At 47.7% G+C, this 19,776-nt stretch overlaps 1 protein-coding gene across 4 annotated transcripts in view; it reads left to right on the plus strand.

Annotated features, from left to right (window-relative positions):
* LOC139273207 (uncharacterized) overlaps positions 1-19,776 on the plus strand; it is a 234,970-nt gene that overhangs the window by 127,334 nt on the left and 87,860 nt on the right. For all 4 annotated transcript variants that reach the window (XM_070889796.1, XM_070889799.1, XM_070889798.1 and 1 more), the window contains exon 11: positions 19,163-19,371. In XM_070889796.1, coding sequence (XP_070745897.1) covers positions 19,163-19,371 — 209 coding nt within the window. The remainder of the gene's footprint in view (positions 1-19,162; positions 19,372-19,776) is intronic.

A 19,776-nucleotide genomic window follows, 5' to 3' on the forward strand; every position in this document is an offset into this window, starting at 1 on the left:
AAAATCAATAATAAAGTTTAACTTTTTTACCCTTCAACGTAGAAGTGTAAATTTGTTGGATTTCAGAAGTTTTCTCCATTTTTTACTCACTCACACGCCACCACTAAACGTCTTGAAGCAGGGCTGGAGGGTCGTAGCTTTGGCCGGCAGAATCATCCCCGTGCCCGGACACAAAACAAGCCATGGGGGAGGGGGAGGGGGGCTGGAGGAGAGAGAGAGAGAGCGAGGTGCCGATCGGAAGGCTTCGAGCCCAGGTCCCCCTGTACTCGGACTTCCACCACCGTCACCCTACCACAGTTGTTATTGTGCGTGGTGAACGATGCGAGATTGTCCCGCACGTTCGGCTGGCACTTGGCCGGGGTAGTATTGACCAATTGCTCTAGGTCGTAACTCCCCTTGGGCTTCATGGTACACATGTTGCCTTTTCCTTCCCCTTTCCTTGGGATCACTACAACTTCATTTTCCTTATCGGAACCCACTGTTCCCCAAAGGCAGTGATTCCTCAAGTCCACTATAATCCTGTGGACTAACATAAAGTCGGCCCCTAGGACTCCTGACCCTGGCTGTTCCCACTTTATTAGGACGCATTTCCACCAAGTGTGGAGGGATCCTAAATCTATGACTCATGGCATGGACATCGCCCCCACATGCTCGTTCCCGGTGAACCTCACGAGACTGAATGGAACCTTGCTGGACCAGGGTGAATCGGTCGGGTTACTCGTATGGATCACCGTGCTCGAAGCTCCGGTGTCCACCAAGTACTTCTCCACCCCCATTCTCACGCATGGTCTACTCCACTCATCATACATGAGCGAACACAGGTACTCAGGCTGGGTGCGTGCTAGTCAGGGTGGTGGGATTATCGGAGCGGTCGCAATTTCCCCGCTCATGACAGCGTCGTTTCTTCATTTCTTTTGGTGGAACTTTTATGTGACCTCTGCTGGTGTCCAGTTCCTGCCATCTGTTCTCAATCACAGTAACTAGTGCCTCCACTTCTTCATGTAAGAAATTCTTGGTCCTTGCACTGCGTTGCATCTTGTATTGCTGCAGCTGCGATTTTTCCAATGCTCTCACCTAGCACTCAACATTCTCACACATACATCTGGCTCTTTAAAAATGGCCGATTGCCAAATCCGAGCTGTACTGAGCATGTGCATCCATTGGAACAATGTCAAAAACGTAACTTTTTTTTCCCGCGCATGCGCAGAAGGTGTGGCTTCGTTTTTCGAAGGCTCCACCGCCCGAGGTGACTGGACATGCTGCGCGGTACTAAATTCGAATCATACTTTGGAAAATTATTTCTGCTGCATTTCTAGCCTAGAAAAATGGGCGTAACTCTGGCAATACGCCAGAAAACAGGCTTGGAGAAAACTGAGCCCTTTATCCCATTTGTCTGTAGATGTATTACTGCCATTAACAGCCATGACTGTAGGAGTTAGATCTGATCAGCAATCAACCAGATGGCTGAGAGTGACCTAATAGAGGTCTTTAAAATTATGAAAGGTTTTGATAGAATGGATACAGAGAGAATGTTTCCACTTGTGGGGAAAGAGTACAAGTAGAGGCCATCAAAATTAGATAGTCACCAAGAATTCCAATAGGGAATTCAGAAGAAACTTCTTTACCCAAAGAGTGGTGAGAATGTAGAACTCGCTACCACAGAGAGTGGTTGAAGTGAATAGTATAGATGCATAGAGGCTAATGGGACTCAAGGTAGACAAGTCCCCTGGTTCTGATGAAATGCATCCCAGGGTATTAAAAGAGATGGTGGAAGTTATAGCAGATGCATTCGTTAAAATCTACCAAAATTCTCTGGACTCTGGGGAGGTACCAGTGGATTGGAAAGCAGCTAATGTAACGCCTATGTTTAAAAAAGGGGGCAGACAAAAGGCAGGTAACTATAGGCCAGTTAGTTTAACATCTGTAGCTTGAAGCTATCATTAAGGAAGAAATAGCGGGACATCTAGATAGGAATAGTGCAATCAAGGAGACGCAACATGGATTCATGAAGGGGAAATCATGTTTAACTAATTTACTGGAATTCTTTGAGGATATAACGAGCATGGTGGATAGAGGTGTACCGATGGATGTAGTGTATTTAGATTTCCAAAAGGCATTCGATAAGGTGCCACACACAAGGTTACTGCAGAAGATAAAGGTACGCGGAGTCAGAGGAAATGTATTAGCATGGATCGAGAATTGGCTGGCTAACAGAAAGCAGAGAGTCGGGATAAATGGGTCCTTTTCGGGTTGGAAATCGGTGGTTAGTGGTGTGCCACAGGGATCGGTGCTGGGACCACAACTGTTTACAATATACATAGATGACCTGGAAGAGGGGACAGAGTGTAGTGTAACAAAATTTGCAGATGACACACAAAGATTAGTGGGAAAGCGGGTTGTGTAGAGGACACAGAGAGGCTGCAAAGAGATTTAGATAGATTAAGCGAATGGGCTAAGGTTTGGCAGATGGAATACAATATCGGAAAATGTGAGGTCATCCACCTGGGGAAAAAAAACAGTAAAAGGGAATATTATTTGAATGGGGAGAAATTACAACATGCTGCGGTGCAAAGGGACTTGGGAGTCGTTGTGCATGAATCCCAAAAAGTTAGTTTGCAGGTGCAGCAGGTAATCAGGAAGGCGAATGGAATGTTGGCCTTCATTGCGAGAGGGATGGAGTACAAAAGCACGGAGGTCCTGCTGCAACTATACAGGGTATTGGTGAGGATGCACCTGGAGTACTGCGTGTAGTTCTGGTCACCTTACTTAAGGAAGGATATACTAGCTTTGGAAGGGGTACAGAGACGATTCACTAGGCTGATTCCGGAGATGAGGGGGTTACCTTATGATGATAGATTGAGTAGACTGGGTCTTTACTCGTTAGAGTTCAGAAGGATGAGGGGTGATCTTATAGAAACATTTAAAATAATGAAAGAGATAGACAAGATAGAGGCAGAGAGGTTGTTTCCACTGGTCGGGGAGACTAGAACTAGGGGACACAGCCTCAAAATACGGGGGAGCCAATTTAAAACCGAGATGAGAAGAAATTTCTTCTCCCAGAGGGTTGTGAATCTGTGGAATTCTCTGCCCAAGGAAGCAGTTGAGGCTAGCTCATTGAATGTATTCAAATCACAGATAGATAGATTTTTAACCAATAAGGGAATTAAGGGTTATGGGGAGCGGGCAGGTAAGTGGAGCTGAGTCCACGGCCAGATCAGCCATGATCTTTTTGAATGGCGGAGCAGGCTCGAGGGGCTAGATGGCCTACTCCTGTTCCTAATTCTTATGTTCTTATGTTCTTATTTAAGGGGAGGCTGACAAGCATATGAGGGAGAAGGGAATAAAGGGTTATGCTGATAGATTTAGATGAGGAAAGACGGGAGGAAGCTCAAGTGGAGCATAAGTGCCAGCAGGATTGATTGGGCCGAATGGCCTGTTTCTGTATCGTATATCCAATGTAATCCTATATAACCTTCATATGTGGCTATGAGTTAATGAGGACTGCTATGGTGGTTTGCCACATGATAAACGGGTCGTGGCAGCATCCTGGGTATCTGGCATTGATGTCGATAAGATGGTTGGCATTCCATACTAGCTGTACATTTCTAGAATGAGAGTCTCTCCTATTCATAACATGGAGGGGGTTGTCATATGGGGCTTTGAGTGATGCATGTGTTCCATTCTGCTCACAGGTTTGTAGAGCTGTTGCATTGTGAGTGGCTGAGCCAGTCACGTGATGTTCACAAGACTCAATAAAACCCCAGTCAATTGAGTCTAGGTCATCCACGATGAGGTATGCAGTTGTGCGCCTAGTGGATGAACTGGTAATGTGTAGTGTGATTGTTAAGCCTTTGTTAATAAACCAACTAGTTCTTATCGTTTGCTGATGATCCAAAGGTGGGAGGGAAAGCAATGTGTGAGGAGGACACAAAATATCTGCAAAAGGACATAGACAGGCTAAGTGAGTGGGCAAAAATTTGGCAGATGGAGTATAATGTTGGAAAGTGTGAGGTCATGCACTTTGGCAGAAAAAATCAAAGAGCAAGTTATTATTTAAATGGAGAAAGATTTGCAAAGTGCCGCAGTACAGCGGGACCTGGGGGTACTTGTGCATGAAACACAAAAGGATACTATGCAGGTACAGCAAGTGATCAGGAAGGCCAATGGTATCTTGGACTTTATTGCAAAGGGGATGGAGTATAAAAGCAGGGAAGTCTTGCTACAGCTATATGTTGTGTCCTTAGATGCTCTAACAATAACTCCACGAGCCAGTGTGTTGTACTTGAACTGTAGTGATCTTAGTCCTTTATTGATAACTCCAGAGTGAGGATCACACCTGGTGACCTGCCTTTTATACTAGGCCAGGCACACCTGTACAGGTAACCTACGAGTCTCCCACAGCTGTGCCCTCTGGTGGCACACCTTGTGATAGTACCAACAGTAGCCATGTAGGATACATGACATCACTCCCCTTGAATCCTCAGTACAAATCGCCTCTGCATTGACTGTGATCTGGGCTTAGCTCTATATGGGTTCTGTCTGGTTGACCTTTGGCAGGTCACTTCAATCTTGGGTGGCTAGATGGTGCAGTAGCGTGCTGGTGGTTGCTGTTTGTGTGTGTGTGTTTCTAACCACTCCATTCTCCCCCGCGCCCCCCCCTCCCATATCGATGTGGCGGGGGCTCCTGACATTCGTGTACATTCAAGTTCAGGTAAGTGGGTTTTGCATTTTTTTTTGTGTGGTTCCGTGGTGCGACAGGTACGTTAGATACCTTATCGATGCGGTGACCAGTGCGTGAGGATGAGCTAGTTCCGGAGCTGCTTGGTTGTGTCCCTGCAGCCTGGTGGCGGCTCAGTGCCCGGTGCTGGCAATGGGAACCCGGTTGGCTCGTGTAGCCTGCTCTCGGGGCTGTTGCCGTGGTCCCTAGCGTCGGGCCGGTTCACAGATGTCTGTGACCTCCCTGCCCTTTCTTTGAACCCTGGATCACAGCTGCTCCCTGAGGAGCTATCGTCTAGCAGTGAACAGGGAAATGCTGACTCGCTGGCCTGACTCGTTTGGTTTGGGATCCTGGCTGATGCCTGTTTCCTTTGGGGGAACAGTGGCGGATGACTCTACATCTAGGGGTATGGCCTTGGTGCAGTCTGCTCCTTCAGGCTCGTGGCAGCTGGTGCCATCGGTTGCCTGAGAGATGGAGCCGACCCAGGGCATGGTATCGATGCCGGTGCCGTTGCCCTGCTCAGATCACTTGCTCCGCAGCTCGTGTGTGTTGGCTGTGTTATGTATTTAACCCCTTGTAACCTTGTAACCTGCATCTCACCTGTCCACCAGAGGGCCTATCTGTTGGAGTCCCAAGGGATCCCAGCATCCCTTGGGAGTACAGTATATAAGCAGGCCTGCACTCTGGAACTACAATAAAGGAACTAAGGTCACACTTGTTCATTACACACAGTATTCAGGCTGACCATTTATTATGAGTATAACAGGCTGCTTCTGGCCACACTTCATTGTGCATGACTCTGGTCCCCGGGATGCCGGCTACAGCATTGGGTAGCTCGCTGGACCTGTGTGCATCCGATGGGTGACTGCCCGCTGCATTGGCTGCGAGCAGTGGAAATCCTGCATCGCACAGCTTTTCCTTACTTATGATGGACACTCTGTGGGTCTGATCACAATCGCGTGACTTTTCCTAGCTGGTTGCATATGCACAGTTCAGATCATCAATTACACATTGTACATAATCGCGTGACTTTTCCTTGCTGATTACATATGCGCAGTTCAGATCATCAATTACACATTGTACATAAACGCACAACTTTTCCTCGCTGGTTGCATGTATACAATTTAGATTATCAATTTACACACTTTACATGATCAGTTACACATTTTGTCTCCGACTTACAGTTACTATTACATTGCTTGAGTGTGTGGAACTGTCCCTTTAATTGTAGTGGGTTGCAGGTCTCCTTTAAGAGAGCCTTGCTTGCTTTACCCAATCCGCTTCTCCATTTGGTGCCACGTGTTGCTCCATCAGCGCTGCACCTCGTGGTCTGGCCGCGGCCATCTTTGTCTTCAGCGCATCACCTCGTGATTTGGGCGCCATCTTTCCCTCATCCACGATGTCGACTGCGGTACCCTCTTCTCCCCAGGTTCTGCCTCCGCAGTTGGGAAGTCGCTTCTGGATCCGATTTTCTTCCTCCAGAGTCCTGCCACTGGAGCCTGGAAGGTGCGTTCGGGTTGCCTCAGCTGGATCATCTCCACACAGTTGTGCTGAGTGGTCTGTGTCTCAGGTGCTGTTCTGGTCTGCTCTCCGGTGCCGGGTCCACTCTCAGGTGAGGGATTGCTTTGCCTCTGAGCGCAGAGGACGTCAATCGCTGGAGGCGTGAAGTCTTCCCACTTCCAATGAATCTTCCCCATTCACCTTCTGCCGAGCAGCGTTGGTCCATCACCTGCAACAATCCACAGAAGTAACTTGTGCACCGCGTCATCATGGAGTACCTTTACATTCACACTACCAATGACTGGGATGGTTTCATTGGTGTAGGTGCACAGTTTTGCCTGAATCGGGTCGTTCAGCCGGATTGTCCCATAGCCTCTCAAAGGCTCCTTGATTCATCACTGACTGGCTTGCCCCCGTGTCCACTTCCATGAAGACTGGACTTCCCTCTATCTCGACTTCCATCTTCAGCGGGGAATACTCGGTGGTGCAGGTAAACATGCTGTGCACCTCCCCGTGGGACTGGGCTGCCTCTCTGTCTATCAAGTCATAATCCACGCTGGATTCATGGCCATCTGTGGACTCTTCATCGACATAGTGAGTCCTATTTCTTTTACACATTTACTGGAGGTGATCCTTTGTGCTTCAGCCTTTGCATACATAGTCTTTAAAATGGCACTAGTAAGCCCTGTGATTCCCTCCGCAAGGCCAGCGTGGTACTACTCGATTAGCCCCCCTCGGTGGACTCTGAGTTGAGGGACTCGGGGGCCTGTTCTCTCTTCCCTGAGAAGGTTCGTGCTCTAAAGTCCAGCCCCTAAACAGCGCCACTCTGTGCACAGTACCTGCCGGGTTTGAGTCCGAGGGTGAGACATCTGCCTAGAGCCGCAGGTCGAGGTCATGAATGACTGGCTCACAGAGATGGCCTTCTGCAGTGTGATTGTGGTATCTGCTGACAGTAGCTTGTGAAGAAGATTCTCATGGCCAATTCCAATGACAAAAATGTCCCGCAGCACTTCATTAAGGTGGGTGCCGAACTCGCACGGTGTCGCCAGCCTCCTGAGGTCTGTGGCGTACTTCGCGACTTCTTGGCCTTCGGGCCATCGGTGAGTATAGAACCGGTGTCTGGCTGTGAGGATGCTCTCTTTGGGCTTGAGTTGCTCCAGGATCAGGGTTACGAGCTCCTTGTATGACTTGGTCGTTGTCTTCGCTGGTGCCTGATGAGGCCATAGACGTTGGGCCCACAACTGGTTAGCAGGATAGCGTGACGCTTATCAGCCAGTGCGGCCGGGTCATCTCCTGCCAGGTCATTTGCTGTGAAGAAATGTTCTAGCCTCTCCACAAAGGCGTCTCAATGATCACCATCGGCGAACTGCTGCAACGTACCAAGGGTAACCATTTCCGCGTGAAAATTCGTAATCTCGTCGCCAGTTGTTGTGTCCTTAGATGCTCTAACAATGACTCCATGAGGCAATGTGTTGTACTTGAACTGTAGTGACCTTAGTCCTTTATTAGTTAACTCCAGAGTGAGGATCACACCTGTGGCCTGCCTTTTATACTAGGCCAGGCATACGTGTACAGGTAATCTATGAGTCTCCCACTGCTGTGCCCTCTGGTAGCACACATTGTAATAGTACCAACAGTAGCCATGTAGGATACATGACATTATACAAGGTATTGGTGAGGCCACACCTGAAATACTGCGTGCAGTTTTGGTTTCCATATTTATGAAAGGATACACTTGCTTTGGAGGCAGTTCAGAGAAGGTTCACTAGGTTGAGGGGGTTGACTAATGAGGAAAGGTTGAGTAGGTTGGGCCTCTACTCATTGGAATTCAGAAGAATGAGAGATGATCTTATCGAAACGAATAAGATTATGAGGGGACTTGACAAAGTGAATGCAGAGAGGATGTTTCCACTGATGGGGGAGACTAGAACTAGAGGGCATGATCTTAGAATAAGGGGCTGCCATTTAAAACAGAGATGAGGAGGAATTTCTTCTCTCAGAGGGTTGTAAATCTGTGGAATTCGCTGCCTTAGAGAGCTGTGGAAGCTGGGACATTGAATAAATTTAAGACAGAAATAGACAGTTTCTTAAACGATAAGGGGATAAGGGGTTATGGGGAGCGGGCGGGGAAGTGGAGCTGAGTCTATGATCAGATCAGCCATGATCTTATTGAATGGCGGAGCAGGCTCGAGGGACCGAATGGCCTACTCCTGTTCCTATTTCTTATGTTCTTATGTTAATAGTAATGTGTTGCTATGAATTCTTAAGCAAAGCACCCATGAAGCAAATACATTACACTTGCCAGACTGTAGAACTGGGTAGTTTTCTCTCTTTGTTTGCTTCCAATGGAAAGGATATGAACTGCACAACCCTCTGAGTAGAGCATCAGTGACTTTCTTGATGCAGTCGTAAGCAACTGCCTGACTAATTTTTAAAAGTCACTTGATGCTGCCTGGAAGAATTCTGTTGCAAAGAAATTCAAGGCAACTAGTATAGACAATACTAGTCATCTGGTGGATGTGGGCTGCAGGTCTTCAGCTAGCAGTTGAAATATTTCACCAGTAACCTCCAGAGGTGAGCAGAATCTTCTGAGGCATTGATGGTCAAAAAAAGTCTAAGTAAGACCTCCATGGTCTGTTGACCCTGGTGAATGTGTATGTGCATGTGGGGAAGAGACCATATGTGATGCCTCACTCCAAGAGCCTCCAATCTCGCCTCTTCCATTTCTTCCTCCTCCTCCTCCTCTAATTCATAGCATAAGAATACAGGTATACCCATTGGAAAAGCCATGACCCCAGTGGAAAGCATTATTTTGAGCAGAGCAGAATAAAATCAGCAACAAAAACCCAGATTAAATCTCCAAAGTACTAAACAGATTAATATGCAGGTAAAGCAACATCAAACTTCAGTAGAAGCATACGAAATGTCCTTCTCAAGACAGTATCTGCCTCAGGGATACCTTCCTGAGGTGCCTCTCACCACTTATATAGTGGTAGTATTAATTTGAAGTGGAAGTTAGGGGAAATGGGTTGGAAGAGTTAACCACACCCTCTTTGCATGCAGTGGATCAGACCCAGATGGGCCTTAACAAGGACTGGCAATTTTTGGGAGGGCTAGACATTCCATTATTTTTGCATGCATATCGGCAACTTAATGTCCATTTTAACGCTAAAATGAGGTGTAACGCCGATATATCGCCCATTTAGGCACAAAATGAACTGACGCCCATTTCTCAGTCACTTATCGCCAAGCATTACTTTCGGCATGTGTGTAACGCCGAGAAAAAATAATACCGACCGCCCACTGTTTTTTGTCGTAAAGATCACATTTGCCAAAACTAACGCCCAGTATATCGCCTATCCTTACTTTCGGCACCTCACACACATCTCGCCGACAATATCGCGCGCCGAAAAAAACGCTGTGAAAAAGTTGAACTAACCGGAACTACTCACAGTGGTATGGATGACATGTTCTAAATCGCAGGTCGCATCATTTAAAAGGCTGCTCTGCTTCAACTTCGGGAAATTTTGGATGTACTCTGGAGGTGTTTTGAGGTGATGTGAACATCTGAACAAACATCTTATCATACTGTGGACGATGGAATTTACTTTAGTTGTGTTATTGGGGATATTCATTCGTTTTGAACAATTGGTGTAAAACAGTTAGTTATTGGAATAGGACCTGTGATTTCTCACCCTCTCTTGATGACCAAGCACATGCTGCAGACTAGAGACAGCAGAAGATACATTCGACAGCATCATGTGCCCAATGTAAGACATGCCAGACTGATGAGGAGAACCAGACGTTACACCCCCAGCAATTACAGGGAGAAGCAGTCTTACCTCAATTTGTGCGACACCACCTGCCTTCGGAGATTGCGCTTCCACAAAGAGGTTATCAGTGAGATATGCCAGCTCATCAGGAGAGATCTGCAGCCTGCCAGCACCATCAGGACTGCACTCTCCGTCGAGGTCAAGGTCACCGCGGCATTGTCGTTCTGTGCGTCGGGTTCCTTTCAGGCCTCAGCTGGCGACATGTGCGCAATATCTCAGCATGCCACACATTTCTGTATTAGACAGGTCACTGAAGCCCTGTACACACGCGGGATGGACTTTATCAGCTTCCCTATGACCAGGGAGGCTCAGACTGAGAGGGCTTTAGGATTCGACCGAATTGCTAATTTCCCCAAGGTGCAGGGAGCAATAGACTGTACGCACATCGCGATGCGGGCACCTTTTCAGTACAGTCTATTGCAGAAGTTTTCAGGAACCGCAAGGGATTCCACTCTCTGAACTCGTTGTTGACCACCAGAAAATTATTATGGCAGTGAATGCTCAATTTCCGGGCAGCATTCATGATGCTCACATCCTGCATGAGAGCACTGTATTTGACATGTTTACCAATTAGCCACCAGGTTAATGCTGGATGCTTGGTGACAACGAATATGGCCTCGCCACCTGGCTGATGACCCTGCTATGTGACACCCATACCGAGGCCAAGAGGCGATACAATGATTGCCACAGATCCACTCGCAATATCGTCGAGAAACGCATTGGAGTGCTTGAGCAGCACTTTAATGCCTGGACCACTCAGGAGGCGAGCTCCAATACCAACCTGAGCAGGTAACTCAATTCGTGGTAGTGTGCTGCAAGCTGCACAACTTGGCTATCAAGAGGGGACAAGAATTGCTAGACGGGTCTGATGGTCCACCTCAGGAGAGAGAGGAAGAGGAGGACGAGGAGGTGGATGCTGACATTGGGCCAGACAATCAGGCTGATGCTGAAACTGTTGTGTATCTATAAAGCATGCACTCCTATGTTCCGCCACCAAGGAGCTCAGCCCCTGAAGTCCCAAGGAATCCCAGCATCCCTTGGGAGCACTGTATGTAAGCCAGCCCCTAAGGCCTGTTCCTCACTCTGGAATGTCTTATTAAAGACTGAGGTGACTGTTACTTTAACCTCCCTCTGTGCAGCCTCATCTGTGTTAGGAATACAATAACTGGCGACGAGTATACGAATCCAACGCAAAGATGCAGCAAACTGTGGGCATCCTGGAGAAGTTCTCGAAGGGTGAGGACTGGGAAGCCTATGTTGAATGGCTAGACCAGTACTTTGTAGCCAACAAGCTGGACGGAGAAGGAAGCACTGCAAAAAGGTGAGCGGTCTTCCTCACAGTCTGAGGGACACAGACATACAGCCTCATGAAGAATCTTCTGGCTCCGGTGAAACCCACAGATAAGTCGTATGAGGAGCTGTGTACACTGGTTCAGGAGCATCTTAACCCGAGGGAGAGCGTGCTGATGGCGAGGTATCGGTTCTACACGTGCCAGCGCTCTGAAGGTCAGGAAGTGGCGAGCTACGTCGCCAAGCTAAGGCAACTTGCAGGACAATGTGAGTTTGATGGCTACCTGAAGCAAATGCTCAGAGACTTTTTTGTACTGGGCATTGGCCACGAGACCATCCTACAAAAACTTTTGACTGTAGAGACACCGACCCTCAGTAAGGCCAATTGCGATAGCACAGGCGTTTATGTCCACCAGTGATAACACCAAACAAATCTCTCAGCACACAAGTGCTAGCAATGTTCATAAATTAACTGGAACTGTGTTTGCGAGCAGAAATGTACAGGGCAGAACCCATGAGTCTGCAACTGCCAGCAGGCCTCAGGTGACCCAGATGACTCAGAGTCCCCAACAAAGGATGAATGCAACCTTGTTGGCGTTGTGCAGGCTTCCATTCAGCCTATTCATGCCGCTTCAAAGCGTATGTTTCCAAGAGCTGTGGAACAATGGGGCACCTCCAACGAGCTTCCAAACGAGCTGCAAGCTCTGCAAAACTTGCTAACCACCACGTGGCAGAGGAAGATTCACTAAATATATTCAAAAAGGAGTTAGATGTAGTCCTTACTACTAGGGGGATCAAGGGGTATGGCGGGAAAGCAGGAATGGGGTACTGAAGTTGCATATTCAGCCATGAACTCATTGAATGGTGGTGCAGGCTCGAAGGTCCGAATGGCCTACTCCTGCATCTATTTTCTATGTTTCTATGTTTCTATGAAGATCGGTCCATGGTGGATCAAAGCAATTTCAAGCCTGAGAGAGAGGAGGCAGATGCTGAAGTACACAGGGTTAGCACACACTTTTGACGAAATATCCACCTATAATGCTAAATGTAAAATTGAATGGCTTACCCATAGCCATGGAATTGGACACTGGCGCTAGCTTTATCCATCATGAGTAAAAATATGTTTGAGAGACTGTGGTGCAAAAAGGCATTCAGATCAGCCCTGAGCCCCATCCACACGAAACTGAGAATGGACATCAAAGAGCTTATCACTGTCCTGGGCAGCGCCATGGTCAAGGTCACCTACAAGGGCACCGTGCACGAACTGCCACTCTGGATTGTCCTGGGCGATGGCTCCACACTGCTTGGAAGGAGCTGGCTGGGCAAAATCCGTTGGAAGTGGGATGACATCCGAGCACTATCACATGTCGATGAGGCCTCATGTACCCAGGTTCTGAACAAATTTCCTTCCCTTTTTGAGCCAGGCATTGGAAACTTTTCCGGGGCGAAGGTGCGGATCCAATTGGTCCCAGAGGCACCATCCATTCACCACAAGGCGCGAGCAGTACCTCACATGATGAGGGAGAGAGTGGAAATCGAGCTGGACAGGCTGCAACGCGAGGGCATCATCTCCCCAGTGGAATTCAGCAAGTGGGCCAGCCCGATTGTTCCAGTACTCAAAAATGATGGCACAGTCAGGATTTGCGGCGATTATAAAGTAACTATTAATCGTTTCTCACTACAGGACCAATACCCGCTACCTAAGGCAGACGACCTATTTGCGACGCTGGCAGGAGGCAAGACATTCACCAAGCTCGACCTGACTTCGGCCTACATGACGCAGGAGCTGGAGGAGTCTTCAAAGGGCCTCACCTGCATCAACACGCACAAGGGACTGTTCATCTACAACAGATGCCCGTTTGGAATTCGGTCGGCTGCAGCGATCTTCCAGAGAAACATGGAGAGCCTACTGAAGTCGGTACCACACACGGTGGTCTTTCAGGACGACATATTGGTCACGGGTCGGGACACCGCCAAGCACCTACAAAACCTGGAGGAGGTCCTCCAGCGACTGGATCACGTAGGGCTGCGGCTGAAGAGGTCGAAATGCGTCTGCATGGCAACAGAAGTGGAGTTTTTGGGGAGAAAGATCGCGGCGGACAGCATTCAGCCCACAGAGGCCAAGACAGAGGCTATCAGGAACGCGCCCAGGCCACAGAACGTCACGGAGCTGCGGTCGTTCCTGGGACTCCTCAACTATTTTGGTAACTTCCTACCGGGGTTAAGCACCCTCTTAGAGCCCCTACATGTGTTATTGCGTAAAGGTAAGAACTGGGTATGGGGAAAAAAACAAGTAATTGCTTTTGAGAAAGCCAGAAACATTTTATGCTCCAACAAGCTGCTTGTATTTTATTACCCGCGTAAAAGACTTGTGCTAGCATGTGATGCGTCGTCATACGGAGTTGGGTGTGTATTACAACAAGCTAATGTTGCAGGGAAGTTGCAACCTGTCGCCTATGCCTCCAGGAGCTTGTCTAAGGCCGAGAGGGCCTATAGCATGATTGAGAAAGTGCATTAGCATGTGTGTTTGGGGTAAAGAAAATGCATCGGTACCTGTTTGGCCTCAAATTTGAGCTGGAAACCGAACACAAGCCCCTCATATCCCTGTTCACTGAAAACAAGAGGATAAATACTAATGCCTCAGCCCGCATACAAAGGTGGGCACTCGCGCTATCAGCGTATAACTATGCCATCCGCCACAGGCCAGGCACCGAGAACTGTGTGGATGCTCTCAGTCAGCTACCATTGCCCGCCATGGTGGTGGAAATGGCGCAGCCTGCAAACTTGTTGATGGTGGTGCAGCCCGCAGACTTGTTGATGGTCATGAAAGCGTTTGAAAATGATAAATCACTTGTCATGGCCCGCCAGATTAGGACTTGGACTAGCCAAGATCCTCTGCTGTCCCTAGTAAAAAACTGTGTACTGCATGGGAGCTGGGCCAGCATCTCCGTTGAAATGCAAGAGCCAATCAAGCCGTTCCAGCGGCGAAAGGACGAGCTGTCCATTCAGGCAGACTGCCTGTTGTGGGGTAACCACGTAGTGCTACCAAAAAAGGACAGGGAGACGTTCATCTTGGATCTCCACAGCACACACCCGGGTATAGTAATGATGAAAGCGAAAGCCAGATCCCATGTGTGGTGGCCCAATATCGACTCTGATTTAGAGTCCTGTGTATTGCAATGCAGCGTATGTGCTCAGTTGAGCAACGCATCCAGAGAGGCACCACTAAGTTTGTGGTCCTGGCCCTCCAGACCATGACCGAGGATCCATGTCGACTATGCGGGCCTGTTTCTCTGTAAAATGTTCCTGGTGTTGGTGGATGCTTTTTCAAAATGGATTGAATGTGAAATAATGTCGGGAAGCACCACCACTGCCACCATTGAAAGCCTGTGGGCCATGTTTGCCTGCCTAACATACTGGTCAGTGACAATGGGCCATGTTTCACCAGTGTCGAATTTAAAGAATTCATGACCCGCAATGGGATCAAACATGTCTCCTCGGCCCCGTTTAAACCAGTCTCCAATGGGCAGGCAGAGCGGACAGTACAAACCATCAAACAGAGCCTTAAATGAGTCACAGAAGACTCACTCCAAACCCGCCTGTCCCGAGAACTGCTCAGCTACCGCACGAGACCCCACTCGCTCACAGGTGTGCCCCCAGTTGAGCTACTCATGAAAAGGACACTTAAAACCAGACTCTCGCTGCTTCACCCCAACTTGCATGATCAGGTAGAGAGCAAGCGGCAACAACAAAATGTAAACGATGGTCGCGCCACTGTGTCATGGGAAATTGATCTGAATGACCCTGTGTATGTGCTAAACTATGGCCATGGTCCCAAGTGGATCGCAGGCACAGTGATAGCTAAAGAAGGGAATAGGGTGTTTGTCGTCAAACTAGACAATGGACAAATTTGCAGAAAGCACCTGGACCAAACGAGACTGCGGTTCACAGACTGCCCTGAACAACCCACAGCAGACACCACCTTTTTCGAGCCCACAACACACACCCAAAGGATGAACGACACCACGCCGGACCAGGAAATCGAACCCATCACGCCCAACAGCCCAGCAAGGCCAGGCTCACATAGCAGCCCTGCAGGGCCAACAACATGCCAGCCTAGCGAGGGCACTGCCAACACACCAGAACAGACATTTGTACCGAGGCGGTCCACCAGGGAAAGAAAGGCTCCCGACCGCCTCACCTTGTAAAAATTTTCACTTTGACTTTGGGAAGGGAGTGATGTTGTGTATCTGTAAAGCATGCACTCCCATGTTCCGCCACCAGGGAGGTCAGCCACTGAAGTTCCAAGTGATCCCAGCATCCCTTGGGAGCACTGTATATAAGCCGGCCCCTAAGGCCTGTTCCTCACTCTGGAGTGTCTTATTAAAGACTGAGGTCACTGTTACTTTAACCTCCCTGTGTGCAGCCTCATCTGTGTTAGGAACACAATAGAAACCATGCCCCTGTCTCCATCTATACCGTAGGAAAGGGTGCGTGGTGGCATCATAGTTGTAAGTCTCTTACATCAGCAGCTCATAAATGAGCACTTTGCTTGAAAGAACGTTGGTGGTATTTACAAAGCTGCAACAATGCTGGGTATGCAGGTCATACATCAATGGTGTGCATCACCTTGGTGAATCAGTTTAAGTGTAATTATACCCTTTCATGTTCAGGAATCACCAGTGTATAACGGTGCAGCTATCTGAGCCAATGCGCAACAAGGTTAAGTTAAATAAAAAACATTTAATCCAACCATTTGTCTGAAATCATAAGTATATCTGTAAAAAACACCCTGCCCCAGCCCACAACAAATTTATCACATGACATCATTACAATGGTTCCCATTTCCCGCAAAACAGAACATAAATGCAAACTAACAAGGTAGCCCCCCTACCCCTTGCCCTGACCCTCCCACCAAAATAGCAGCAGCAACCTAAAAATATGCCCCAGACAACACCTGCGGCCATGCACCTCACTTTCCTCCTCTGCCGCCCCCCCCGCTTCTCCTCCCCATCTCTACCCCTTCCCCTTCCCCTCCTGACTCCAAGCTGCCTGGCTGAGGAGCTCCTCAGGCGATGCTTCATTGGGGGGGATGACGGCAGAACTGCTGCTTGGACAGATACGGGAGAGGACGGTCCTGAGGTGGGAACGTGCTCCGAGCAAGAAGCAAGATGTTCCTCCTGGCTCTTGTGTCGTTGGCAATGGGGGTGCGGCACCTTGGGGTGCAGTGTCACGCTCCAGAACTACTGGGAGCCCTCTGCTACCAGTGTTCCTGGCTAATAGCTCCTCCATCCCTTCCATGTTATCTATTATTTGTTGGACAAAAACTTGGTGCCAACTACGTTCTTGGTGCTTAGTAGGCTTTTTGCTGCTGGTGAATCTCCCTCCTGCCTCCCACAACAGCCAAGCAAACACACACCACACCCACACACGCTTTCAGTCCCGCTCTGCTCCCTCTCTCTCTGTCTCTTCTGTGCATGCAATGAGGACCCTTGACCTCCTGAATCACAGGAAACGAGAATTGCCATGCTGTTGCTAAGGGTGGTGACACTTTTCGGAAGAAGGTCAGAGAGATTTAACGCTAACGCCCATTTCAGATCGCTTGCGGTAACGCCATATTTTAAAAATGAAGACTAGGGGCTTTGAAAATGGGTGACAAGGCAGCGATCTGAAACCCCATTTTTACCGCCCACACCAGAAATAACACCCATTTTTGGGCGATCTGCACAAAAGTGCAAAATCTAGCCCATTGGAACAATCCTGGGAATAATGCTGATAACATCACATAAGAATATAAGAAATAGGAACAGGAGTAGGCCATGCGGCCCCTCGAGCCTGCTCCACCTTTCAATAAGATCTTGGCTGATCTGATCATGGACTCAGCTTCACTTCCCCACCCGCTCCCCATAACCCCTTATCCCCTTATTGTTTTAAAAACTGTCTATTTCTGTCTTAAATTTATTCAATGTCCCAGCTTCCACAGCTCTCTGAGGCAGCGAATTCCACAGATTTACAACCCTCTGAGAGAAGAAATTTCTCCTCATTTCAGTTTTAAATGGGCGGCCCCTTATTCTAAGATCATGCAGATGAAGTATAATGTGGATAAATGTGAGGTTATCCACTTTGGTGGTAAAAACAGAGAGACAGACTATTATCTGAATGGTGACAGATTAGGAAAAGGGGAGGTGCAAAGAGACCTGGGTGTCATGGTACATCAGTCATTGAAGGTTGGCATGCAGGTGCAGCAGGCGGTTAAGAAAGCAAATGGTATGTTGGCCTTCATAGCAAGGGGATTTGAGTACAGGGGCAGGGAGGTGTTGCTGCAGTTGTACAGGGCATTGGTGAGGCCACACCTGGAGTATTGTGTACAGTTTTGGTCTCCTAACCTGAGGAAGGACATTCTTGCTATTGAGGGAGTGCAGCGAAGGTTCACCAGATTCCCGGGATGGCGGGACTGACCTATCAAGAAAGACTGGATCAACTGGGCTTGTATTCACTGGAGTTCAGAAGAATGAGAGGGGACCTCATAGAAACATTTAAAATTCTGACGGGGTTAGACAGGTTAGATGCAGAAAGAATGTTCCCAATGTTGGGGAAGTCCAGAACCAGAGGTCACAGTCTAAGGATAAGGGGTAAGCCATTTAGGACCGAGATGCGGAGGAACTTCTTCACCCAGAGAGTGGTGAACCTGTGGAATTCTCTACCACAGAAAGTTGTTGAGGCCAATTCACTAAATATATTCAAAAAGGAGTTAGATGAGGTCCTTACTACTCGGGGGATCAAGGGGGAGAAAGCAGGAATGGGGTACTGAAGTTGAATGTTCAGCCATGAACTCATTGAATGGCGGTGCAGGCTAGAAGGGCCGAATGGCCTACTCCTGCACCTATTTTCTATGTTTCTATGTTTCTATGCCCTCTAGTTCTAGTCTCCCCCATCAGTGGAAACATCCTCTCTGCATCCACCTTGTCAAGCCATCTCATAATCTTATATGTTTTGATAAGATCACCTCTCATTCTTCTGAATTCCAATGAGTAGAGGCCCAACCTACTCAACCTTTCTTCATAAGTCAACCCCCTCATCCCCGGAATCAATCTAGTGAACCTTCTCTGAACTGCCTCCAAAGCAAGTATATCCTTTCGTAAATATGGAAACCAAAACTGCACGCAGTATTCCAGGTGTAGCCTCACCAATCCCTTATATAGCTGTAGCAAGACTTCCCTGCTTTTATACTCCATCCCCTTTGCAATAAAAGCCAAGATACCATTGGCCTTCCTGATCACTTGCTGTACTTGCATACTATCCTTTTGTGTTTCATGCACAAGTACTCCCAGGTCTCGCTTTACTGCGGCACTTTGCAATCTTTCTCCATTTAAATAATAACTTGCTCTTTGATTTTTTTCTGCCAAAGTGTATGACCTCACACTTTCCGCCATTATACTCCATCTGCCAAATTTTTGCCCACTCACTTCGCCTGTCTATGTCCTTTTGCAAATTTTTTGTGTCCTCCTTGCTTTTCCTTCCATCTTTGTATCGTCAGCAAACTTGGCTATGTTACACTCAATCCCTTCTTCCAAGTTGTTAATATAGATTGTAAATAGTTCAGCCTGTGTACCCCATCAGCATGAATAAACGAAAATGAACATGTGTTATAAATATAATAACCAACTTGGGACCAGTAGGATACAGAAAATAATATTGCATGTGATGTGAAAAACACAAGCCCAGCACCACTGAATGTTCTGGTATTTGTACTGCAAAGGCATGAACTTTTGGGCCACATAACTGATGCCCTGTATTATTATTGACTGGCTGTATAATTTAGGATGGGAAACTGAAACCAGTGGTCACCGATGAGCAAAAGTACATTGAGTGGACTCTTCTGAAATACATGGATGCATTGTCCCTCCAACCTCAAAACTGGAAATACAATTTCCATGTTGGGCGCTTGCTGCTATTCCAAGAAAAAAACGATAAAGCACTGATGTATTTGCAGACAGCACTAGCACAGAAACCGACAGAACCTTCCATTAGGTGAGCAGCTAAAATTACATGCTTTGCTCATGCTGTCTAGGTAAGGATTCCTGATTTTGTTTTTAATTACTGTAATATTTTAAAATAATGTGATTTTGATCAATTACTTATCTCCTTTATAGATTTCCCTGTGCTCTGCACCAATTATTTCAATTATTAATAATTATTACAATTATTAATCAATAATTCCACCTACAGTTTCCACTTGTGGGGAGTCCAAAACTAGGGCCATAAATAAAGATAGTCACTAAGAAATCCAATAAGGAATTCAAGAGAAATGTCTTTTACCCAGAGTGTGGTGAGAATCTGAAACTCACTACCACATGGAATATTTGAGGCAAATAGCATAGATGCATTTAAGGGGGAGCTAGATAAGTACATGGGGGAGAAAGGAATAGAAGGATT

The sequence above is a fragment of the Pristiophorus japonicus genome, chromosome 9, assembly GCF_044704955.1.
Source record: "Pristiophorus japonicus isolate sPriJap1 chromosome 9, sPriJap1.hap1, whole genome shotgun sequence".
NCBI classification, from domain to species: Eukaryota; Metazoa; Chordata; class Chondrichthyes; family Pristiophoridae; genus Pristiophorus; species Pristiophorus japonicus.